At 48.9% G+C, this 23,542-nt stretch overlaps 10 protein-coding genes across 13 annotated transcripts; 6 read left to right on the top strand and 4 right to left on the bottom strand.

Moving 5' to 3' along the window:
* Positions 1-170: 170 nt before the first annotated feature.
* On the top strand, positions 171-3,101 carry Whamy (WHAMM and JMY related). 2 transcript variants are annotated; one of them, XM_017082847.4, is made up of 5 exons: positions 171-591; positions 933-1,173; positions 1,272-1,703; positions 1,757-2,698; positions 2,757-3,101. In XM_017082847.4, exons 2-5 carry the CDS (start codon positions 937-939, stop codon positions 2,919-2,921), a joined length of 1,776 nt encoding a protein of 591 aa, XP_016938336.4. In that variant the 5' UTR covers positions 171-591; positions 933-936; the 3' UTR covers positions 2,922-3,101. The 2 variants fall into 2 exon arrangements, with proteins under 2 accessions (XP_016938336.4, XP_070851945.1); XM_070995844.1 differs by lacking the exon at positions 933-1,173 and having other exon boundaries at positions 308-591.
* Positions 3,102-3,312: 211 nt separating this feature from the next.
* On the top strand, positions 3,313-4,361 carry LOC108016218 (flavin reductase (NADPH)). The gene is made up of 3 exons (XM_017082848.4): positions 3,313-3,454; positions 3,509-3,602; positions 3,657-4,361. Exons 2-3 carry the CDS (start codon positions 3,515-3,517, stop codon positions 4,196-4,198), a joined length of 630 nt encoding a protein of 209 aa, XP_016938337.4. The 5' UTR covers positions 3,313-3,454; positions 3,509-3,514; the 3' UTR covers positions 4,199-4,361.
* Positions 4,362-4,898: 537 nt separating this feature from the next.
* On the bottom strand, positions 4,899-7,244 carry Naa80 (N-alpha-acetyltransferase 80). Of its 2 annotated transcripts, XM_017075443.4 has the most exons (3): positions 6,948-7,244; positions 6,083-6,182; positions 4,899-5,997 (listed from the first exon to the last, which is right to left on the bottom strand). In XM_017075443.4, exons 2-3 carry the CDS (start codon positions 6,113-6,115, stop codon positions 5,494-5,496), a joined length of 537 nt encoding a protein of 178 aa, XP_016930932.3. In that variant the 5' UTR covers positions 6,116-6,182; positions 6,948-7,244; the 3' UTR covers positions 4,899-5,493. The 2 variants fall into 2 exon arrangements, with proteins under 2 accessions (XP_016930932.3, XP_065722043.1); XM_065865971.2 differs by lacking the exon at positions 6,083-6,182 and having other exon boundaries at positions 6,948-7,238.
* Positions 7,245-7,349: 105 nt separating this feature from the next.
* Positions 7,350-8,803, top strand: MED6 (mediator complex subunit 6). The gene is made up of 4 exons (XM_017075472.4): positions 7,350-7,946; positions 8,004-8,178; positions 8,233-8,338; positions 8,443-8,803. Exons 1-4 carry the CDS (start codon positions 7,765-7,767, stop codon positions 8,727-8,729), a joined length of 750 nt encoding a protein of 249 aa, XP_016930961.3. The 5' UTR covers positions 7,350-7,764; the 3' UTR covers positions 8,730-8,803.
* On the bottom strand, positions 8,727-11,018 carry LOC108010584 (uncharacterized). The gene is made up of 4 exons (XM_017075468.4): positions 10,771-11,018; positions 10,099-10,663; positions 9,174-10,046; positions 8,727-9,042 (listed from the first exon to the last, which is right to left on the bottom strand). Exons 1-4 carry the CDS (start codon positions 10,801-10,803, stop codon positions 8,813-8,815), a joined length of 1,701 nt encoding a protein of 566 aa, XP_016930957.3. The 5' UTR covers positions 10,804-11,018; the 3' UTR covers positions 8,727-8,812.
* Positions 11,019-11,223: 205 nt separating this feature from the next.
* On the top strand, positions 11,224-13,148 carry Snap24 (Synaptosomal-associated protein 24kDa). Its single transcript, XM_036818733.3, has one exon. The coding sequence runs from the start codon at positions 11,545-11,547 to the stop codon at positions 12,181-12,183; it is 639 nt and encodes a 212-aa protein (XP_036674628.1). The 5' UTR covers positions 11,224-11,544; the 3' UTR covers positions 12,184-13,148.
* Mpi (mannose phosphate isomerase) lies at positions 13,149-14,775 on the bottom strand. Of its 2 annotated transcripts, none has more exons than XM_036818731.3 (3): positions 14,638-14,775; positions 13,879-14,504; positions 13,149-13,819 (listed from the first exon to the last, which is right to left on the bottom strand). In XM_036818731.3, exons 2-3 carry the CDS (start codon positions 14,453-14,455, stop codon positions 13,206-13,208), a joined length of 1,191 nt encoding a protein of 396 aa, XP_036674626.2. In that variant the 5' UTR covers positions 14,456-14,504; positions 14,638-14,775; the 3' UTR covers positions 13,149-13,205. The 2 variants fall into 2 exon arrangements, with proteins under 2 accessions (XP_036674626.2, XP_036674627.2); XM_036818732.3 differs by having other exon boundaries at positions 14,584-14,713.
* A 285-nt stretch (positions 14,776-15,060) lies between these two features.
* On the bottom strand, positions 15,061-17,860 carry Alg12 (Alg12 alpha-1,6-mannosyltransferase). Its single transcript, XM_017075436.4, has 6 exons — positions 17,376-17,860; positions 17,186-17,318; positions 16,954-17,127; positions 16,742-16,895; positions 16,318-16,689; positions 15,061-16,251 (listed from the first exon to the last, which is right to left on the bottom strand). Exons 1-6 carry the CDS (start codon positions 17,499-17,501, stop codon positions 15,153-15,155), a joined length of 2,058 nt encoding a protein of 685 aa, XP_016930925.3. The 5' UTR covers positions 17,502-17,860; the 3' UTR covers positions 15,061-15,152.
* A 338-nt stretch (positions 17,861-18,198) lies between these two features.
* On the top strand, positions 18,199-19,677 carry Rpt3R (Regulatory particle triple-A ATPase 3-related). Its single transcript, XM_036818543.3, has 2 exons — positions 18,199-18,852; positions 18,906-19,677. The coding sequence occupies exons 1-2, from the start codon at positions 18,309-18,311 to the stop codon at positions 19,577-19,579; spliced, it is 1,218 nt and encodes a 405-aa protein (XP_036674438.2). The 5' UTR covers positions 18,199-18,308; the 3' UTR covers positions 19,580-19,677.
* A 170-nt stretch (positions 19,678-19,847) lies between these two features.
* On the top strand, positions 19,848-23,463 carry Tti1 (Telo2 interacting protein 1). The gene is made up of 5 exons (XM_036818364.3): positions 19,848-20,133; positions 20,193-20,691; positions 20,752-21,858; positions 21,920-22,989; positions 23,051-23,463. Exons 1-5 carry the CDS (start codon positions 19,949-19,951, stop codon positions 23,430-23,432), a joined length of 3,243 nt encoding a protein of 1,080 aa, XP_036674259.3. The 5' UTR covers positions 19,848-19,948; the 3' UTR covers positions 23,433-23,463.
* Positions 23,464-23,542: the final 79 nt, after the last annotated feature.

Below are 23,542 nucleotides of genomic sequence, written 5' to 3'. Positions count from 1 at the left end.
ATCTTTATTATAAAACAAGGAAAGTAATGCTTATACTAATGTTGAGCTTGTAAATGTATTTGATCAACCCAAATAGAATAAATAAATTTATAAATGGGATCTTTGGTATCTTAACGTCACGCATATTCTTAGACAGGAAGCTCTATAGCCGAAGGTGCTTTCTCTTGGAATGCGATAATTATAGCCCATAACGTGGTTTCCGCTTTTTGCAGACATTAGTCATTAGTAAGTTACCTGATTCTGGACTTACCCAACCTGCACGGCAAGACATTTGACAGCCAAGTCGCATATCGTAGCCCTCCATACCAAAATATAGTTTACTCCACTTTGATTGTTTATGTTTTCCTTTGGCTCAGGCTGTCGGAGTCGGCGTCGCTGGCCCAGGTGATTACTGGCCTCCAGTTATCAGTTTCCAGCGCCTCGGCTCCAGATAAGGCGCTTCGCGAAATGAGTAAACGCAGTGCCTAACATGACATACCGCCGTCGTTAATCAGTCCCACAAGGTTCTCTGTGCCGTTCAAACGCCTGCCAATCCAATCCTGTCCAGTCTAGGCCTGCAGAATCCCTGCATACAGCTCTTCGGTGCACACGGTAATTGGTATTTGATGATCCTCGCTGCCTGCTGCCGTTCTAGATCTAGATCTCCTTCTGATCCTGCTCTCCCCCACGGGCTTTGAATTAGCCGGGTTACCTGGTAACTGGAACTGGCGATGAGTCACCGCGGCGAAGGCCCACTGCGATCCGAATCCGAAATTGATAAAAAACCCAAGTTGCGCCAGCAATTCTTATCTGCAAACTGGCTACTAGATAATGCCGCTGGGCTTTGTGGACGCACAGCGGCTACGGAGCGAGATTCAAGACAAAGCCAGTGGTCGGAAACCTCCTTTGCAGCCCTACTAACGCAGCTTCCAACTACGTATCCGCTTTTCCAGCGCCATGGAGGATCTTACATACGCCTACATTTCCGAGCCCGTGGAGTTTCGGCAGCTAAAGGGCCGGGCCATTGACTTCCGCAAGACGTTCGATCTGCGGGGCCAGGGCGGCGACGAAATGCTCCAGTTGTACCTGCGGAAGGCCAACCTGTCCGACGACCTCGATCGTCTGCCGGCAATCATGCGGCGCGCCTACGTCTATGACATAATTAGAAGCAATAAGGGCCCCGGTTACTGGGTGGTAATGTCCTGCAGCATCCCTCCTCATCAGCATCAGTTACATCAGTGATCCCCGATGCACAGCCTTGTCCTGAACGCAGCCGTTTCTTCTCTTTCCAGCCTCCTTCCATGCAAGTGAGCACCGACGTCTTCGCCCATCCACCGCCTGCAGTTCGTCCACCTCCCTATTACGCCGACAACGTGAGCACCAACGCAAGTATCGACGGCATGAAGAGCTCCTCCTCCTCGAACAGCCTGGACAGGTATGCGGGCGCACCCTCTGCGGTTCTTGCGGGACCCAGCTTCGCCACCAGCGTCCTGGTCAGCAACAAGGGTTCCAAGTACGAGATCAGCGGACCAGTCAACTTTCAGCACGTTTCCGGCGATGTGACAAGGGATCGGACTCGAAATGCATTTGACCTGAACGCCGACTCCAACGACAAGGTGCTAAGGAAGTACATGATGGAGCGGGGCATCACGGAGGCGGACATCAGCGACATGCGACGACAGGATGTGATCAAGAAAATTGTTCACTCCAACTTTACATGGATGGTAGGTGATTGCAGTTGAGTCGAGTCTCTTAATACCTTGTTTTGTCTCTTCAGCCATCAAAGAGTGATATCCAGGATCAACCAAGAGTCCAGGAAACGGCCAGGCCGCTTCTCTATGCCACCATTTCCACCAACAACCAGATCACTCCTCCGCCCTCGCCTCCACCGCCGCCAATGGCCAACGTTTCGAGGCCTACGGCTGCTCCGAACTTCTCCAACTACGCCTCATTGACATCGCGGTTTGTGGACATCTCAGATATGGATCTGAATGGTCCACCACCGGCTGCATCGACGCCTTTCAGACAGCAGGAAGTGGGAACGGTGATTCCCGTTCAGGTCCAGCAGCAGCAGGTGAACAGACCGAAGGTTCCGCCGCCTCCGTCAGCGGTCATGGCAAAGAACACACATGGCTATCCAGCGGCTATTGATATACACCAAGTGCGTCCTTCGGCTGCTCCCAAAGTGTCCAATGAAATCTATGCCACCATCGCGCCGCAGCGAAAGGTGGGCTCCATGCGCATCCCGCCGCCAGCGCCTCCAAAGCCAACAATAGTGCCAAACACGAATTCAACGATTTCCGGTGGATCACTGTATGCCGTGTCCCCAGTGCAGTATGCGCCAGTGACCAAGCCTGCGCCAGTTGTCAAGCCAGCACCTCCTGCTCCTCCAGCCAAGCCGATTTCGAGGATTTCCCCTGCTTATGTGACTCCTCTTCCGGTGCATAACACAAGGGCTCCCAGTGCCGTAGTTCCAGTTCCTCCGCCGCCGCCTGCTGCGGCATCTGCAGGAGCACCTCCTCCGCCGCCGCCTCCAATGCCAGTTGCCGCTGCGGGAGGAGCACCTCCTCCGCCGCCACCTCCACCAGGTGGCTTGGCGGGAGTTCCACCACCGCCTCCAATGCAGATGTCACAACCCAAGGCTGCCCCAGCTGCTTCCTCTGGCGGAGACCCGAGGGACGCCTTTCTGGCGAGCATCCGACAAGGCGTAGCACTCAAGGTATTATAGATTAAGCTTTATTATACCAGAAAACTCAATCATCTCCTGAAACTTACAGAAAGTGGATCAGAAGGCGGCCACCATAAGCGGTATAAAACCGCGCCCGGAACGTAAGCCAGTCGGTGGTGACTTCCTAAGTGAACTTAAGCTGGGAATAACGCTGAGGAGGGTCAAAAACCCGGCAGATAATCCCTATTCCGAGGAATCGGAGTCCCATGCGTAACGTCTTGGCGGTTAAACTTTTGACTGCGCCGGACTTCACAACACTGAACGGAGCGGGCAAGGTTGCCAGACTGAGAAAATTTGCCTTAATTTAAAATTGCACTATAATACGTTTTAATTTTAATGTTAATCACCATGACAATGAGCAGTAACGTTTGTAAATAAAATTGTTATCGCCAGATATGATGTACATTATCATCAGGGCGGTCAGTAATCTATACAAAAATACCTTTCGTATTGCACTTACAGTGGTGACTCGATGCAGTGAACATAATAATAGGCTTCTATTAAAAATAATAACTTTTTAAATGTAAATGTAACGTAAATATTTAAAATTTTATAAAGATCTTGTTACCTCTTGGGAAACTTTCACACAAGCTAAGTTCACTCACTAGACAGATCACTGTATATTTATTTGCTTTATGCGTGTGAGGGAGAGGTAGAATAATCAGCCGGTGAGGTGAGAATTCGAAGCAATCGCTGGATTCACTTCTGATTTGGACCTTTGATAGATAAGTAGCACCTGAAGCACAGGTGAGACTGCACATTTGCACACCCAAGACTGGACTAAACGCATTCGATTTCCAGGGATTTATGAACAGCCGCATTATGCAACGCATTGCTATTATTGGAGGAACTGGAATGACCGGCGAGTGCGCCGTGGATCGCGCCCTGGAGAAGGGTAGGTAACCCCGCAGATCGAAGACCCCCTACTAATCCCTTGCCTTCTTGGCAGGCCTCTCGGTAAAACTGCTTTATCGCACCGAAAAGACCGTTCCGGAACGCTTCAAGTCCAAAGTTGAACTGGTAAAGGGCGATGTGACCAACTACGAGGATGTGCAGCGCCTCATCGAGGGAGTGGAGGCGGTGGCCGTCATTCTGGGCACCCGCAACAAGCTGGAGGCCACCACTGAGCTTTCCCGCGGAACCGAGAACCTCATCAAGGCCATGAAGGAGGCCAAGCTCACCAAGTTCTCCATCGTCATGTCCTCGTTCCTTCTGCGCCCGCTCAACGAGGTGCCCGCCGTGTTCCACCGCCTGAATGAGGAGCACCAGCGCATGCTGGACCTGACCAAGGCCTCCGGTCTTGACTGGATTGCCATCCTGCCGCCGCACATCGCCGATGAGCCGTCCACCGCCTACACTGTGGTGCATGATGAGGCTCCTGGGCGCCTGGTGTCCAAGTACGATCTCGGAAAGTTCATTATCGACAGTCTGGAGCAGCCAGAGCACTACGGCAAGGTGTGCGGCATAGGCAAGGCACCCAAAAGTGCCTAGAACAATCCATCATCCATGGGGATTCGAACCAATTGCAACTGATCATTGGAGACGTACAAATTTAATTTGATATTCCTGTCGCAGTCCTATTAATCGGCCAAATGTCTACATACCTGTATGTAATGTGAGCGCACAATAAACTTTCCATTTTAGAAGATACGAATTTAATTGCATTTACGTGCGGATTCGCTTTGGCAACGGACAATTGAAATGTCGCCCCATTAGCACCTGTCGCGCCGAACGCCAGGCAGGTATTTAAAAAATGTGTAACCATAAAAGATCACCGTGCCCCGGCCAAGCCAGCAGAGATCAACCAACAGCTTCCGCTTTCGGAGAGCCGCACGCCGCACCCTAGTTGCAGTCTCTATGGCTACAGCCCCATTGCGAGGGGAAGTCGTCGGATTTCTGGCAGCCGAGAGAGAGAGAGCGATCTCTATCTGCCTTACATCACTGCGGTTTATTTCTGTAACACTAACATGACGCTTGCTGGGCGGGCACTAACCATTTGGGCACCGAGCCCCCGTCAAATTTGGCTGCGCAAAAATAACATCAATTTATAGACGTCGCCGCCGTGAACTTGAACTTGTCATCTGCCGCACGAGGTGGACGCTTGGATGCATCGCAGCACATCGCTCATCTTTGCCAGACAGGCGTTTCCGTCGTCGCCACTTCCGCCCAGGAACAACAACAGATGGGGACCTTAAGTTTCTACACGTTTTATTGGAAGTTATTGCCTTCGTTGGGTGCTTAATGCTAAGGCTCGATATGTTGTCTATATGCTATGTTTCGTTGGAAGATACTTGAGCTTCTTATTATCATCGCAGGCAGGTAGATATTCGTCTAGGAGCAATTACGCACACGCTTGAGCAAAACTATAACAAACGATAATAGCTAAACAGTTTTAGGATTAGGTTAACATTAGCCTTATACATGTACCGAACAGCCCAGGGTCACCTTTGTCATACAAAAAGAACCAAAAAGTTTACAAAATACATGCGGAAAGTAATATTCAAAAATCAACACAAGCGTTTGGTGAATGGTTGCTTATCGGTGTAATGGAATTAAAAGCTTTTGCCGCCTCGCAATTCGCCTGTGGAACGGAAACGAGGCAATCCTATCAACTTTGCATTTGGCAGACTGCCTGGCGTCCACAGGTTATGGCTCGGAGCAGCTGCTGGCAGGTATAACCCGTAAAGAATTTCAAGCGTTTGCCAATTTGACTAGTTCACTGCCACTCTCTGATCGGACTCGGCACGGCCCAATTTGGCTAAGCCCACTACTACTGGCGTTGATGTCTATAAGACCTTCTTCATGTATTTCTTTTTGGCATTTTGCAAACTGGGCAGTTCGCAGTGGCGCGGCCCGTACATTGTGACGGGAGCGCAGTACTCGTAGCCGATGCGCTCGTAGAATCCATCCTGGTCGATGGTGGACAGGTAGATGGTCTTGAGATCGAGCACCACGCGGCAATAGTCCTCGGCAAACTTCATGATCAGCTTGCCGAATCCCTGGCCGCGGTGCCGCTTGTCCACCACCACGGATTCCACGAAACAGGCCTTCTTCTTCGAGGTGATCGGGCTGAGCTTGAGGTGGGCGATCACACGGCACATGCCCTCAGTGGTCAGCACCAGGCTGCAGGGCAGGGTGTCGCAGGAGGCCTCCAGGGAGCGCATGCGCGCCGTTTCCGAGCGCGGCCACTCGGCGTTGATCAGGGCGCATGTGTCCTTCATCAGCTCCGGGTAGTTGTGGATGGGCACCACGTTAAACGGGCTGCCGCTGACATTGAATGGTGGTAACCCCTGTAAATGGTAGATGGTCAGATTGTTTGTTTCTAGGGGTTTTGGGCTTAGAGGCTGCAAGAGATTGGTTCTGCTGATCGTTTACTTCATAGTACGGCTCCGGTTTTATGTAGCGCATTTCGCTGAAACGGACTGTGGCTCGGATCTGGAATGGATCCTCTTGAGCCTATAAAGTGTGCGACAATCTAGAAGAGAATAGAATTGAGTTGTTTCGAAACGGAGATCATCCTGACCAGTGTTGGGGGAATACGTAGATATTTGTACCCAGGAATATTCACTCGTGTTCAATTTAAAGTTTATAAATCGATGTTAAGTCTAGATTTTACAACCTACTTTTAGTTTAGCATGGGAACAAGTAAATCTATATGATGTTATTTATGGTTATTTAACTTAACTAACATTTTAAAGAGTTATATCTGGAAAAAGTTTATAGGCTTCAAGATTTTGGATCTTGTCGATATACATTTTCTATAGTTCTTGATAATTTTTAATGATTCTTTGGGACTTTTATCTTTTAAACATAATACATAGGTACCTTGTACCCAACCTAGGTACAAAAAACTAGTAGCCTTGCCAACACTGATCCTGGCACACACAACACTTGGGCGGTTATTTACAGCGGATATTCAAGATATCCCAGGTGGAATTGGAATAAACAAAGACTGGCAGCCATGGAAACGGCACAGACACACACGCACGAACATATAGTTGAAAATCAAGGTGAGGCGTAAAAAAAGAACGTTTTCGTATGTGCGCCTGGCCGAGAATCGTACGACCTTGACTGGTATAGGCACTGCTCATAAGCGAATATGCACACACAGATGAGTGGGTGGCGAGGTGTAGTTTCTGTTGTTGTGCGGGTGGTTCTATGTACAGGAGGTCTGGAGTTCAATGTCGATGCGGTAACTGGCGAAATAACTGATATATGTAAATATAGATGATATGGTTACCATTGCAAGAGCTTTGCGCTGCTGGGCGTCTGATTCCCGTGCGCCACGACGAAGTGAACAGAACGAACTGATATGGTTCCCAATATTGATGAGGCGACGTCCAAGAACAGAGGTTCCGTGTGAGAGCGCAAATTTTGTTTAATAATCTCACTCTTCCTTGTATGTGTGTGTGTGTGTGTGGCTGCTACGACTTGACTGCGCGCCCGGAAAATTGAATATCAGTTTGATTTAAAACGGAATTTGTTTATTTTTAAACTTTTTCGCATACGCCTGCCCTGCTGCTTCTTCTTATCCGTCCCAAGCACAGCGCTGCCACCCCGGCGTTGCTCGGACACTAACCAGCACTATGGCAGCCAGCGAAGCAGTGTTGCAAAGCGCAAGCAACTGGCCAAGCGAAAATCACAACAAAATGGTTTTTTTAACGAGCGCGAAGCAAAAACACAAGTAGAAAACACAATAAAAACACGCCACAGAGGATAAGAAACCGGTCAAAAACTTACAGTATTAACGTGGAGTGGGCCGAGCGAGAGCAGCGTGCGCCGCAGCCTGCTAAATTAATTATTACACAACAAATAAATCAAAAAAGTGCCACCGACAGTTTCCAATTGGCAGCGTGCGGCCGAAAATAGCTTGTAAACAAAGCGATCGCTAGGAATAGGAATAGGAAAAAGAAGCGCTCTCAACGTCATTGACCCACAAATTAGTCGTTGTCATTGCCAAGCGAGAAAACGGTGCAGTTGCAGTGGCCCTCGCAGCCACTTCCCACATCCACATATCCACGTCCCGCTGAGGAGCACGTGCATCATCCACGTCCACGATGGCCAGCCGACAGATTGCCAACGACCACCTGCGCCTCTCCTGGCACGACACCCAGATGATGGCCACCCTGAGCCCGCAGAGCGTCATGGACTACTTCTGTCGCAAGTCGAATCCCTTCTACGACCACATGTGCAACAACGAGACAGTACGGATGCAGCGTCTGGGCCCGGAGCACCTGCAGTATGTAAAACCCACCATATAATTCAGTAGATACTAACCCGCCTTTCCCTATTCCAGCAACATGATCGGCCTGGAGTATATCCTGCTGCACGTCGCGGAGCCTATCCTCTATGTCATCCGTAAACAGCACCGGCACAATCCCTCGGAGGCCACACCCATAGCCGACTACTACATCATCGGAGGCACCGTCTACAAGGCGCCCGATCTGGCCAACGTCATCAATGCCCGAATAGTAGGTATAATCTTTCGGATGATCAAACCTTCTGCTTAATGGCCACGTTTCCAGCTCAACACAGTGGTCAACCTGCAATCAGCCTTCGAGGAAGCCAGCAGCTATGCCCGCTACCATCCCAATAAGGGTTACACCTGGGACTTCTCCTCCAACAAAGTCTGTACGTAGATTATACATAAGTATATCGCCATTTTCGGACTACATTTTTAAACCGAGAACGAGGCCCTTTAAAAACCTTTGCCTAATCGAACGTCCTACTTCTAGTGTCTGATAAATCCAAGACGGATAAGAAGGACGCCAACGCGGCGAAGGATGAAAACAGCGGCACTTTGTTCCAGAAGCAGCGTGTGGACATGCTGCTCGCCGAACTACTGCGCAAATTTCCCCCACCCATACCGCCTATGCTGCAGAATCTCCAGCAGCCGCTGCCAGCGGGCGACGACGTGAACGCAGGGGGAAACGCCTCCGAACTGAACAATGCCACAGGACCTCTGGACATAAAAACCGAGGGTGTGGACATGAAGCCACCGCCCGAAAAGAAGAGCAAGTGATTATGTTAATGTGCATTTAAACTGGGAACGATTAAAGTACATTTAACTTAGACCTAGACTAGTCTACACACGAATCGTTTGATTTAATCCTTAGCACTCTGTGCGTCCTCTCCACCAGTCACTTTCTTCAGCTGGCTCTTGGCATGCATGGTCATGCTGTGCTTGGTGAATTCCAGTATGCTCTTAAAGGACTGCTTGCAAATGTGACAGGGCACAGTCTTTGTGGGAGTGCGATAGACGCCGGCATGCGCGACGTTCTTGGGAACCTTCTTGGCGGATGGTGGGGCCATCGGCTGGGGCACATTCGAGGAAGCTGTTAATCAGAAAATATTACTTTTAATCTGGGAAGAACTTCAAGCTGGCAAGGCTTAGAAAAAAAAACTTATTTAGTTTGAAAAATTTCGGTTCACTTAAGTGATCTGCTTGTTTTGTATAAAACCTTACCCATTCTTGGAATTGTGCTCATGCGGTGCTGTGGCTTCGGCGGCATTGTCATTGGCGCTGGCTGGTTGATCACACTGGTAGCCCCGATCTTTGGCAGCTGGGCCTTCTTTTCGTGGTTCAACTCTGTGAAATCCAGCTTGCGCTTCTCGACTGGCGGTATCTTGTCACAGTTCTGCATCAAATGGATGTGCAAAGCGCGCTCCAAGGCAAAGTTCTTGTCACAGAACTTGCAGCGGTTCTTAGAGCCGCCCGCTGCAGCCGGTGGTGGATTGGTGTTCAGTCGCTTCAGGGTCTTGGGTCCGTTTTCCACCAAGTCGTGCATGCGCATATGCATATCGAGTAGTGACTTTACGCGGAAGGTGGCTCCGCAGTTCTTGCAGTTGAACACAGAGTCGGGAATGCTTTTAACTGGCGGTTTGGCCACCTTCGTGGTGATCTTCGGCGGCGAACGGCTGCTGGTCACAGCGAGTGACTTGCGATTAATGCCCTTGGTCAACTTGGAGACGGGTAGGCAGCTGCGACGGCTCACGGCCAAGCCGCCGCCCGCACTCAGCTTACGGGCTGGACTATTAAGCGTGGTCTTGACCACCACCGACATACGCTGCTTGAAGGAATAGGTGCGCGTCTCTGCACTGGCGGTGGGCATGTAGGAGCGCCGAGGGCGTGGCAGGGGCCCCGAGTAAGTGGAGGTCATGGACTGCCTCTTCTTGCCCACCTCCACTTTCAATTTGGAGGCCGATGGCTTCACAGAGTCGCTGGACATCTTCAAAGCCTTGGCAATTAGCTCCGAGACTTCGTTTACTACCTCGGTGACCTGGGCCACCTCCTTTTCAGTTGAAGGCGAGGCTATCATGGATACGTCTTCGTTGGAAACTGCAAACTAAGATGGTTAAAAGGGCCCAATCTTCCAAACGCACAAACTCACCTTCAGTGATATTCTCTAGCACCACGTTGGCACTCAAAGGATACACTTGGCTTGGGGCCGGAGGCTTCGGAGCCTCCTGCAAGGACACATCGTCCATGGTTGCGTCCTCGATCTTCAGCGTGTTGGCCTTCACCGTATTGGCGGTCACGTCCACGGAACTGGACAAAGTGGAGTTATCGCCGCCAGCATGAGTATCCCCATCCGGGAGGGTGTTCTCCTTGTCTTCCACGTGGGTCAGGTCCATGGTCATGATCTGGGGTTGCTGAAGCTGCGCATCCATCGACGCATTGTCCTTGGAGGGAGTGGAGCACAGGGCGTTGTGCCGGTTGAGAACGCTCTTGTCAAAGGGGCGGAGTGGCGAGTTTTGGTCCGGCTCGCTGATGGTCAGCTGCTGCAGATCCTTCAGGACGGTGCGCCTGAGGTCCTTGTCATCGATAGCCTCCAACTTACTGGTGTGCACCTCCAGGATCTGGCTGCTCTGGGTTACCATGGCCGACTGCCACTTGGCGTTGGACAATGTGTCGTCGGTGTCGAAGGATAGGTACATTGAGACACTCTCGTCGATCTGCAGGGGAATGGAATCCAATTGTTAGCACGACCACGACAAACGGGTTCAGAGTTTTAAGATATGCGGAGGAATACGAACACCCACTAGAACTACTATATACTTGCCTTTCCCGCCACCGATCTGCGCGAATCGTCCATGACTAGTTATATGCTATGCCCAATTGGCCACGCGGAAATTAAATACGAATAAACACGTCCAGTTATTAGAAAATTAGGGCAGCTGAAGACCGACGCTGTACCGAAAAACAAAGCGTTAATATTTCAAACACACTTTTCAACACTGCGCGCGCAATGAAGATGGCAACGGCGTCGTTATAAATTGGCGGCCTCGAGATATTAAAACAAAACTATTATTAACTATTCACTGCACAGCTAGGGATGTTATCAAGTAGAAAATTTTAGTTGAATAAGATTTATTTATTTTGTATTTAAGGAATAATACCAGCGCAGTTACTAGATCACAAATATTTCTACAAAAAATAAAATTATTTTCAGCTAGCATAGACGCAAGCCTTGCTCACTACCTAGTTAGCTGGTCACATTCCTGCAAGATTTCGCCGCAACACAGTCACTCTAATTCTCATATGTATACAAATTGGCATTTCGTGTGTGAAAAATCAGATTTTCGCAAAGAAATTACTTAAAACTCGTTGATAAGTTCCTACGTAACGAGCACAATCGAGCTTAGTCCCACCCCAATTACATATCCGCTGTAGTTGCACACTGAGTCAGCACAAAAAAGCTAGTTTTTACATTTCGCGACTGTGAGTCAGATTTCCAGATTTCTCCTCCCCACCCAAAAACAACAAGACAAACGTCTTGCCTCGCAACCACTTGCTAAAAGCTTAAGTGATCTCAGCCGCACCAAGTCACCCAGCAATGGCCGCCGTGGAAAATCCCGAGCCCCGCACTGAGCTGCAGGAGCTGCAGTTCAAGTCCGGCCAGGTGGCCGATGAATCGCTGGAGAGCACACGGCGGATGCTCAGCCTCATGGACGAGAGCAAGGAGGCGGGCATCCGCACGCTGGTGGCCTTGGACGACCAGGGCGAGCAGCTGGACCGGATCGAGGAGGGCATGGACCGGATCAACGCAGACATGCGGGAGGCGGAGAAGAATCTGAGTGGCATGGAGAAGTGCTGCGGCATCTGCGTGCTGCCCTGGAAGAAGGTGAACATCAAGGACGACGGCGAGAGCGCCTGGAAGGCCAACGACGATGGCAAGATCGTCGCCAGCCAGCCGCAGCGCGTCATCGACGAGCGGGAACGCGGCGGCATGGGTGCTCCACCGCAGTCCGGCTATGTGGCCAGGATCACGAACGATGCGCGCGAGGACGAGATGGACGAGAACCTGGGACAGGTCAACTCCATGCTGGGCAACTTGCGCAACATGGCCCTGGACATGGGCTCCGAGCTGGAGAACCAGAACAAACAGGTGGACCGCATCAACGCCAAGGGCGATGCCAACAACATTCGCATGGACGGTGTGAACAAGCGCGCCAACAACCTGCTCAAGAGTTAAATATGCACAAAGGACACGTCCCGAATCGATAGTGAACACGATAGCCAGGCACCTCCGCTTCTATCTTGTTAGGGAAACGAACCAATGTTGTGGGCACAAACCGTAGCAGGTGGTTATTGCGTTATTTACTATATACCATATATTATATACATATACAAGTAGCCACCAGTATCTACTCCTGGCAGACGCAAGCGTAACAGGTACCCACCCATCTACTTAAAAGCACTACGAGCTACGCCGCCGGATGAACTAACTACTTTCTACAAAACTCTATATATATGCGAACCAACATACTAACTACTTACTATTACTACACTCGTGTACAAATGGCGACCACAAGTTGCCGGAAACAATTTTATTATGAGATTTACCGTATGATGTACTCTGTTTTTGTGGTACAAACTTTTTGAGCATTTTACCAAACTTTGTGAAATCAAACCAAGCAACTGCTGAGATGGATATATGTGAATTGATGTATTTACAATTCGTAGAACCACCGCAACCCCCGGGCGACGACAAGAAAAAGCAAACAAAGACGGGCGGTAACCATATCGTAGCCAATTTTATGTTCTCCATTGTTAACCCATTTTAAGTAGGCCATGTATTCGGGTATTTCGAAAGCCCAAAAGTCCAAGCACCGATTCTATTGAATTATAATTACTCTAGATTTGCACTCGAACCTATTGCTTATTATATTTACCCATACGTACTAAATCCCCAGTGAATGTAACCGATCGAGTTTCGTAGCTGTAGCTTAAGTACATGAAATTGTTGATTGCAATAATCCCAAATGTTTAAGAAACTACCTGTTTGTGCGCAAGATATTTCTCGTTAACTATTAAATGTATTACGGACGAGTATAGCCAATTGATTAGATAACTTATTTATCGCTACTATTGCCACTCTAGCTTACATTCTTAGCTCTTAAATTGCAATTATTTGAAAATAAATTAATTCACCAGCAATGAGTGTGTGATTGTGGATTTATTGCACTTTACAAAGATTAAGGCTAAGTGAGAAATTTAGGGCACTCGAAAGTAATTGCTGGTTGCTATGTACCCGGTGAAGTCTTCGTCGCAATCTTCGGCCTGGGCGAACTCGATTTCCGGCGCCGCCTCGACGGGAATGTACACAATGCTGCCGCGAGTCAAAACAATCTCCTTGTCTCCCTGCTGGGTTTTCAGCTTCAGGGTGCGGGATCCCTTTAGGACGATCAATATGGAGCCAAACGCTTGGATTGCCAGCTTGTAAGATTCCAGAGAGTGGTCAATGTTGACACTAATCACAGCGAAGTCCGACACTGGAGGAATATACACCTGGACCTGCTCATCGATGCGGTACGGAATGAAGGTCTTGTGTTCATTTTCGGCGCTGTCGAAGATCACAGAGTTCAGCAGTTGGTCCACGTCCTTGTACTTGGGAGTGAGGCCTGCGCGTATCACATTGTCCGAACAGGCCATGCACTCTATGCAGTCGCCGTCCAGGTAGGCGTGGATCTCGTTGGCGCCCAGGTAGATGGCCTGGCCGGGCTTCAGGCGGATCAGGTTGAGGAAGAACAGCGACAGCACGCCCACGTCGCCGGGGAAGTCCTGGTTGATCTTGGTGAACACCTCGAGCAGATCGTTGGACTTCAGTTCTGTGAGAAAAGAAGGTTTAAAAAGGTTTACAAGGAGATGATTACCTAGATTGGCTCACCCTTCTGGTAATTCTTGGCTATTTCATTAATGCACTTGGCTATCACCGACTCCTCCGTTTTCATCAGCTTTTCATAGCACAGCTTAACGCTCTGCCCATCGGGTGACTCGTGGAGCTGATCCACAGCCTCGGCGCCAATCAATTTACTCAGGGGCTGGAACTCGTCGATGTAGTCCCGGATGTCACTGGCCGGCAGGAAGCCCACCAGGGCCAGGAAGGGCGTTAGGGCAATGGCCAGCTCTGGCTTGTGGTTGGGATCCTTGTAGATTTCCGGGCGCTCCTTGTGCAGTCGCTCCGCCTCGCACTTGTTGGGATGCACCTGGATACTGAGTGCCTTGTTGATGCTCAGCACTTTGAAGAGGTAGGACAGGTCCTTCTTCAGCACCCGGTCCAGGGTCTCCCCCGTTTCCTTGACCACCGACACGCCGCACACATGCGTGCCCATCCACATCTCCGCGTAGGGCTCCTCTTCGTTCAGCCGGAAGTCCGGATCATTGGCCATGGCCAGTTGGGCCACCGCCGAGTTGATGCCCCTGCGGCCCCACTCGTAGTTTTTCACCCATCCAGTCAGCTCCATTTCCGCGCACTGTTTTTCCTCCGAGTTCTGCACTTCGACTGAGGTCAACCTGAAGGTGATAAGAGAACATATGATTGTGGGGGGTGCTGTTTACGTGGGAGTTTTCCCGGCGATAAAAACACAATTACAAGGGTTTGGGTGATGCGCATGCGGCGCAATCTGCAGTTGCCGGCGTATCACACCTTATAAAATAGATAACAGCTTCTGGGAATTTGTAATTTGGATTTAAATGCCGAAAAAATAGGTTTGTTTGTACTGCACTGTTAATTTAAATGTTGCGTTCACGTTAGAGATGGGCAATATATTATATATATTATACATAAACACGAATCACGAAGAAATGTTAAAGTGTTTTTAGTTAATTTTTTAGAAAATTAGAATTAGAATTAGATTGACCCAAATTTGGCGATCTAATATTGCCTTTGTATAATTATAATTAAATAATAAAAAAGTTTTTTGTTCCATTTCCGTGAAAAGCTTGTAAAATTTGGCGGGAAATTCAAAATCCTAAAAAAGATATAGTTTGAACAATTTGAATAGACAATCTTATGCTAAGAATCGAATATTTGAAATAATTTAAAACCGTAAAGAAAGTAATAACATGATTGTATTTAAAAAATTACTGTGTTTTTATTAGTTTTCTTTTTACAAACTCATCTTTTAATTTAAAAAACATTCAAAAATATTTTATGTTTTGTCATTTGGTTTTCAAGCCTTCGCTATCATCTATTTTGTCAATGACCTGTTTCAAACAGTCCTTTGTCGATGTCTTTTCCAAATCGCAGATGCGTGTGAGGTCCATCGTTGCGATCTGCTCGATCATTTCCTTGATCTTCTCCTGCTTAATGATGGATTTTACAGATTGCCTCAATCCTGGGCGTCCTCCAGGGGAACCTGGGGTTTTTTGAGTCTGCTCCGCGGAGTCGTTTTCGATTTGTTTGCCCTTGGCTCGGTAGTGCTGCTCGATAATCTTTCGTATTTTCAGCTTGGTAGCTGCTCGTGATTTTTTGGTCGACTGTCCCAAGGCGAGGGTCCGCAGCTCATGGAAGTTTATCTCCTTGGTGGGCGTTTCTACCGCTTCTGCCTCAGCCTCAGCTTCAGGTTCAATATTCGTTTCCAGTTCTAGGGACATCTCCTCAACAGTTGCCACTATGCCATCGTCATCATCCAGATCTGCTTGAAGCGTCGGTTTGATTTTCGGTTCTTCCTTTATCTTTGGAATATGTTCAACGGTAGGCAGGGCAGTTACTTTCTCAACTGCAGGCGCTTTGGTTTTAATCTTTTTCTCCTTGATTTTTGACTTTTCCTTCAGTGGCTGTGCCTTTTTCTTAAGTATTCCAATGCAAGGCTTGGTTTTAACTCGCACCGGCAGCAATGAATTGTACTGGATACCAATGCTGTTGAAGCAGTCGACAAACTCCAGAGTATCGAAATCGTTTTGCAGAGAGGCCCATATTTCCGTATTCTGCTTGTTTTTTGCCTCCACCAAGAGATGGGTGTACAATTCCAGATCCGCTTGGGTGTAGTTCATAGACTCGTCCTTGCTGTAGGTCCACTCATCGTTTATTTCCATGAAACGGGAGACCCCACTCTGGGCAGCCAAGTTGGAAATGTGCACGGACACATTTGGAGAGCCATTCTCCAAGCGATGTAAGCGGGAAAGGGCAGCTCCGCCTGGGTAGTTAGTGCCCGAAATGACGAGCAAAAAGATTGTCATCACGACATTCAACAGTAGGTGAGCTCCGCAGGCAAGGGCCAGGAAGCTATGCCAATTCGACTTGGCGCTGTTCATCCAACTGGAGAGGATAACAAAAGATATTTGAACCACTTTCTTCTAATGGAGCTAACTAAATAAAACTCACATGCGCTGGCAGCCGCAAGCTGCTGCAATATTAAGAACTGGGAACACGTATATGATGAATCGCAGCTCCTTGTGGGGCAGGATAGAGTACATCAGGACAAAAAGCAGAGCTGACAACGCCAGCGGACGAATCCGTGGCTCCAGAGTGAGGCCAATGGGCACAAGCACCAACGATGAACCCATGGCACGTGGCAAAGCCGAGTAGAAGTACCACAGGAAGGGCGAAGTGCCCCAATTGGAGCTCTTGTTAAGTACAGTGTTGTACCAGAGCACCTCCCCCTCGGGCCAGAGCAGGCGGCGCCAAAAGAATGAGTCCACCAGTACTGTGGCGGCCAAAATGCAGACGCCCGCCGGCAGAGCAATCTTGAGCAGGCTATACACAAACAAATTAGTATTAAATAGTATGTTATAATTGATCACCTCACCCGTCAATGGAGAATTTGCGCTGCAGGAGGCTCACGAGCAGCAGAAGTCCCAAAAATAGTGCCAACTCGGAGCGAAAGACTAGGATGGATATGCCAGAGCAGATGATGAATGGCTTGTGCTGGTCGCGCAGCCAATAGGCGATGGCAAAGAGCACTGCAAATATTAAAACATTTAAATAAAATACATTGCAGAGATAATCTTTGATATTTACCTATGGGCAGGGCAAAAATGTTCGGCAGGGGCCGCGTCATGTAGAACATGAAGTGGAACTGCGAGATGGTGATGGCTGTGAACCACAGACGCACTTCAACGCCGTAAATCTTGGTCACCGCCTGCCGTAGGTTGCACCAGGCCACCGAGATGACTCCAGCCAGGACAAGACGCACTAAGGGATCGGATTCATTTGAATATTCCAGAATTACCAGTTGAAAAGCTGCTTTTACCTACATATTGGGCCCAGAACTTGTTGATGCTCAGAGTCTCGAAGAGCAGAACGAACGGGGCGGAGATCATGGACACCACCAACGGGCCGATGAAGGTGCGGGGCACTACGCCCGGATAGTCATGGTGATCGTACTGAAAAGCAGAAGAGGATTAGTAAGCTGACTCATTAATAGAACCCAAAGCTCTCACCTGCGTAAAGTTGTTGCGCAGATACAGAATGTCGTGCATGGCCTGCAGATTGAAGCTCTCCTCAACTTTGGTAAAGGGCGTGTAGACCAGATGGGCCGCCGCCGTGAGGAAAACCAGGAGGTCCATGGTGATCCGGTCCTTGGGTGTCGCTAGTGTGCTAAATATGCTGGAGCAGGAATCGGTGCGTTACATAATGGCCATATTTTTGTTGACACCGATTTCTATATCTTCTTGGACGTTGGAAAATCTATATATCTTGGTCTTGCCGATGCAATCCAACGTCAATCCTCTAATCCCAGCCGGCGTTGCACAATGTATGAGATATTTGGCCACCTTTCTTTGAAGAAATGCTTAACCGTTTCACAGAAAGTCAAATGTTTCAGCATATATGTATGTTTCCTATGCCGAAGAGAATATGTGGTTCCAAAATAAACCAAAATAGATATATAAATAGATCGCTCCACGTCGGAGGCAGCAACAACAACAAAAGGAAGAGCAAGAAAAACAACAGGTCGGCGCGACAGCTGATTGCCATTCACATGACAACGCAAAAGTTGGAAAAGTGACAAAAGTTTTCCTAGCATAATTTATTTAATATGAAAACCTTTTTCAGCTTATGTCCATATACTCTTTTACAATTTTACAACTAATTGTATTCCCTTCTATATGTGAATTACCTACGCCCCAATGTCAGAATGCTGTTAGGTTGTTTTTCTTATAGGATTTTTTTCTATTAAAATAACTTCTAAAATTTTGAAGTACAATTTCATTTAGAATATATTTTGTACCCCTTTGAAAATGTACCTACCTACGCCTATGTGAAAGGCTATTCAGCAAGCTGTTGTCGATAACTCTCCAACTCTACCCTGATTTAGCTTTTGAAAATTCAAGTCATTCTCCTTTCTTCCGAAACTTTGCAGGGACAAGTCGAAAATGCGTTTGCTTAAAGAGGAAATTGCTCAATTTCACCAGAAATCACTGCAGAAATACGAGGGTCTCGACCCGAATGATCTGTATGTGCTGTACAAGAAGCTCCAGATGGAACTGGAGCTCATCCAGGTGCAGGAGGATTACATCAAGGAGGAGCAGCGCAACCTGAAGAAGGAGTTCATCCACGCCCAAGAGGAGGTGAAACGCATAAAGGCCGTTCCATTGGTCATTGGGCAGTTCTTGGAGGCGGTGGACGAGAACAATGGCATAGTAGCCTCCACCACCGGATCCAATTACTACGTTCGCGTCCTGTCCACCATAGACAGGGAGCAACTGAAGCCCTCCTCGTCGGTGGCGCTCCACAAGCAGAGCAACTGCCTGGTGGACCTGGTACCGCCGGAGGCGGACAGCACCATATCGATGCTAACGCCGGAGGAGAGACCTGATGTTAACTACTCGGACATCGGGGGCTTGGACATGCAGAAACAAGAGATTCGCGAGGCCGTTGAGCTGCCGCTTACCCATGCCCAGTTGTACAAGCAAATTGGTAGGTTGTCCACAGTATAGATAATCTCCCTTCTTATAAAGATCCCTTGTCAGGCATTGATCCGCCGCGTGGTGTACTTCTCTTTGGGCCTCCAGGATGCGGCAAGACCATGCTGGCCAAGGCGGTGGCCCACCACACCACTGCCTCTTTCATCCGTGTCGTGGGCTCCGAGTTCGTCCAGAAATACTTGGGCGAGGGGCCGCGCATGGTCAGGGATCTCTTCCGCCTGGCCAAGCAGAATGCTCCTTCGGTCATCTTCATCGATGAAATTGACGCCATTGCCACCAAGCGTTTTGATGCCCAGACTGGGGCGGATCGCGAGGTGCAGCGTATCCTGCTGGAGCTGCTCAACCAGATGGATGGCTTTGATGAGACCACCAACGTTAAGGTTATCATGGCCACCAATCGTGCCGATACCTTGGATCCAGCTCTACTGCGTCCCGGGCGTTTGGATCGCAAGATAGAGTTCCCATTGCCGGATCGTCGCCAGAAACGCCTGGTTTTCACCACAATCACCTCGAAAATGAATGTGGGCGAGGATGTTGACCTGGAGGACATAATCGCTCGCCCCGACAAGATCTCCAATGCCGACATCAATGCCATTTGCCAGGAGGCAGGAATGCATGCGGTGCGAGAGAATCGTTATGTGGTCAACGCCAAGGATTTCGAGAAGGGTTACAAGACCAGCGTGCGCAAGGACGAGACTCAACACGAGTTCTACACCTAGATCAAAAATTTAGCCAGCCTTAAATAGTATTTGATCTGATAATGTTAATATATGATCTTCGTCGTATTAAAATATAAGAATTACATTTCATTTGGCAACTTACAATATTTAAATTTAAAATTTTGTCAGAGATAATATATAAAAAGAAACGGAAAAGTGTAGGTGGTATGGCGCGCAATTCAAAAAATCGATAGTTTTCGATAGCGGTAGGGGGTGGTGGCCTGGGAGGGTTGTCATATGCGCGCGTTTGCATGTGACTGCCGAAACAGCTGTTGGTTCAAAATTCCTTTGCAGATTTTGCCGGGTTTCGTTTCGGCGCTGTTTTGTTTCTACTTGGATAATTAATTATATTTAGTACATGCTGCTAAGATGATGCATCTGGAGCGGTATGTGATGAAGGTGAAACCCGCAGTGGAGGGGTTCATCAAGGAGCCCAGCAAGGACACACTGTCCCAGGTGGAGCGAGAGATCGAGGGATTCAACTTTGGGGAAATGCGCATTTACCAGGTGCAAACGGTGGTACCGCTGGTCATCAAACTGGACGAGCTGACCGGGTAAGTGGTTCTATATGCCAAATAGGACTTCGCTTTAAGATCATCCATTCCATATGTAGGGAAAACCAGGAGCTGCGCACCAGTTTGATGAACTGCCTCAGCAGCATTATATCCCAAACTTACCTGGCGGATGAGAAGGGTCTGCGCTCCATCGTGGTTGTGGTGCTGCAACAAGTACGCGACTCGAAGTCGGCCGTCATGCGACCCAATCTCTCCGAGGAAATCAAGCTGGCTGCCATCAAGTGCATCTTCGAGGCACTGCGTCGTTCCACCACCGATGTGCTAGAGTCTTTCTACGTCAAGGAGACGGCGATGGTCGTTGGACAGATACTGCTCATGCTCCTGGAGATCATAGAGCAGGAAAAGTATCGAAAACTCGTCCAGACTGCCATTGAATGTCTACTGGTGGTTTTCTACGTTCATGACGATTCGGATCAAGCGGATGTGGTACTGCGCAGTCAGGTAGCCGATACCATATTCATTTTCCTCCCCAAGGTCCTTATTGTGCTGTTTAAAACATCAATGAAAGACGACAAGGTGGGCGAGACCATTAAATCGGTGAGTTGCTCTCAAACCTCTAAGGAATCATCTGTAGTGATGTAAAATTATTTTATTTAGATGGCCATTCAAGCCCTGGGACGCATCATCTGCATTATGTTCGAGGAAACCACTGAGGAGTTCATGAAAATGCGCTATGATGTAGAGGCGTTCCGAAACCTATTCAATAACTCCACAGACAATATGGCGGAGAAATGTGATTTCACCTTTTTTGGCAGCAAAAAGGCCACATCCGAACAGAATGAGGAGCGACTGCATCAAATGCAAACTGAGCCTCGATCAATCCATTGGGCGGCGGCCACGTCTCGCCGTCTCCGGCCAATCTTTGTGGAGACGAGTATTCTAAGGGCACACAGTGCCCTGAGGGTAAGGGAAAACTACGCCGACATGTGCTGCCTTCTTCTCAAGCATTGTGCCCACAATCTAAGGGGTAACTTTGTCCATGTGCTGGAGAGTGTGCTGGCCCTGTCAGAGGACGAGAATGAGAAGATAGCCCTGCGGTGCAGGGAAACCCTGGTTCTTTTGCAACAACAGCCCAGTAGCCAGGGCATCTTCGACGAGAATGCCGAAATGCTGTTGGACGCACATCTTAACAAATGGCCCCGCATCCTGCATCGCGGCGAGGACAACGAACAGTTCGCAGAGCTACTCTTTTTCAAAGGATTCCTGCGCAACGTCAATGCCGATAAGCTGCAGCTGTTGCTGCTGGTCCCCAAAAACCTGGAGATGTTCGTCACCTGTCTGCTGACAGCTCTAGACCAACGACCCACCAGGGATCTCCTGAACGAGGAATACTCCCTCCGTCGTATTCGAGAAGGCGATTCCAAAGGCCTAGCCGCCGAATTGGTCAAGCTGCCTTGGCGCCAGTTTAAGTATCTCGCCTCTAAGCGCACTGTCGATATCCTATATGATATTGGAGCCATGTTGGGGGCTCAGCCTTCTCTAAATCGGCTTATCTTCGATCATTGCCAAGAGCTTATTGAGCAGAGGTCGTCCTCCATGAACGAGTGTGTGCTGCTTCTAACTCTGATGGTCACGCCGCAGGAAGAGAAGGCTCGCGAAAGTCGATTGGTACTGGCTAATCTTTTCCTGGACCAGATCCTTCGCGACGACCATTGGAACCTGTCGCTTCAGCCGGACTCAGCGTGGCGCCTTAAGGTCAGCAAGGTATGTAAATGCGGGCTATCCGAATGAATACTTTATGTACACACCTATAATTTTTATATAGCCGACCCATTGGTTTGAGGAACGCACTCCTGGCCTATATTCATCGGCAGTGGAGGTGCGCACCCAAGACTGTGATTCCGACGACGAACAGACAGAGGCGGTTGCCAGTCGGGTAACCATTGCAGACGCCCAATTCAATGTGCTGCACACCTGCTTAATTTTGGATGCAGTGGGTCACTGTGCCAGGTTCATTGGCGACACGTTTGACAGGCATATATTCTTAAGTCTACACAAAGTGCTGCTCAAGGTAGCCAGCAGTAACACCATAGTCCACCAGGCGGCCAGTTTCGCGTTCATTTCCATGCAGTTAGCCCTAAGATACGCGGAACCCTCACACTTCATAGAGTGCTCCACGGACTACATCACTTTCCACCTTAACGCTTTGCTAAAGCGGTCGCCGGATAGCACCGCGGCTGTGGATATTCTAACAGTGGTGCTGCAATACAGCACAAGGGGCAATGTGCCCCACCTGGACAGCTTATTCCAAACCATACGTGAGGAGTGCTCCAAAACGCATCAGTCAACCAATGTTCACTCCTATCTGCGCGTCTTTAAGGCATTCCTAAATCATGTTTCCTCTTGGCAAGTAGATGCAGCTGCAGAGGTCAATGCAGAGCTGCCAATGCAAGTGGATGAAGAGCAGAGTGTCCTAACCACGTGGGTGAATGTGCTCAAGAGGCCGCAGTTACTGGAAGACCTTAATGGCGACGCAGACATGACCGAGGAGCCAGCTCAGGAAAAGGCAGAAGAGGCCGATGACACGGAACCGGAACCCACGAAGCCCGTTCTACCGCGCCACGTGGAAATGGTTAAGGATATTCTGGGTCAAGTAATCAAGTTCATCTCCACCGATAATCAGGCACAGCAGATCGCAGCTCTCGAATGCTTTTCCAGTGGCTTGCCTCTGCTGGCGGACTATGAGAACGAGCTTCTGCCTCTGGTGCATCTAGTGTGGCAACCACTTGTCGAAAAGTTCCGGCAGAAAGACGCACTGGTGCTAAACCGATGCTTCACCTTGCTGCACTTGCTGGGCGTTCATGCCAAGGACTTTATACTGAAACGAAGTCTCAGGTAAGTCGTTGTTTAAAAAACAACTGCAGCTTTTTTCATCTTTTGGTTGTATCCTTTTAAGCGATGTGATACCCCAGTTGAAGCAGTTCCTTAAGGCAGCTAGCCTTCACAGCAGTACGGAAACCCCAAAAGCCCAGACTCAGGAGTACAAATTGCAGCTGAAGCTCTTAAAGAGCTTGGCGGACTTCATACTCGGCCTGCAGATAGAGGGAAAACATCTGCACGACCTGATGACCGTGGTGGTGCTATACCTGTCGCAGGCCCAACCGCAAGAACTGCAGACACCGGCCAGGGATTTTTTCCACCGCATGGCAACTTACAATGGACCATTCGTCTATGTGACGCTTCTGCAGCGGGCCCATCTCAAGGATTACCAGGCTAATGTTAGCCAGATCTTCGGGGTCATGGGCTTCAGCATAGCAAGTGGACTCGACCTTGATTAATAAAAAACAGACCGTTTTTATTATTTCTCAATTGCTCTATTCTGATTTCTGTTCACTCGATTAATATTACAGGCTCTAATGCTAGTTGTCTTTTTATGCATTATCGGATA

Source organism: Drosophila suzukii, chromosome 3, assembly GCF_043229965.1.
Source record: "Drosophila suzukii chromosome 3, CBGP_Dsuzu_IsoJpt1.0, whole genome shotgun sequence".
NCBI lineage: Eukaryota > Metazoa > Arthropoda > Insecta > Diptera > Drosophilidae > Drosophila > Drosophila suzukii.
The sequence above is the reverse complement of the archived record's forward strand: the minus strand, read 5'-3'. Positions and strand labels throughout refer to the sequence as shown.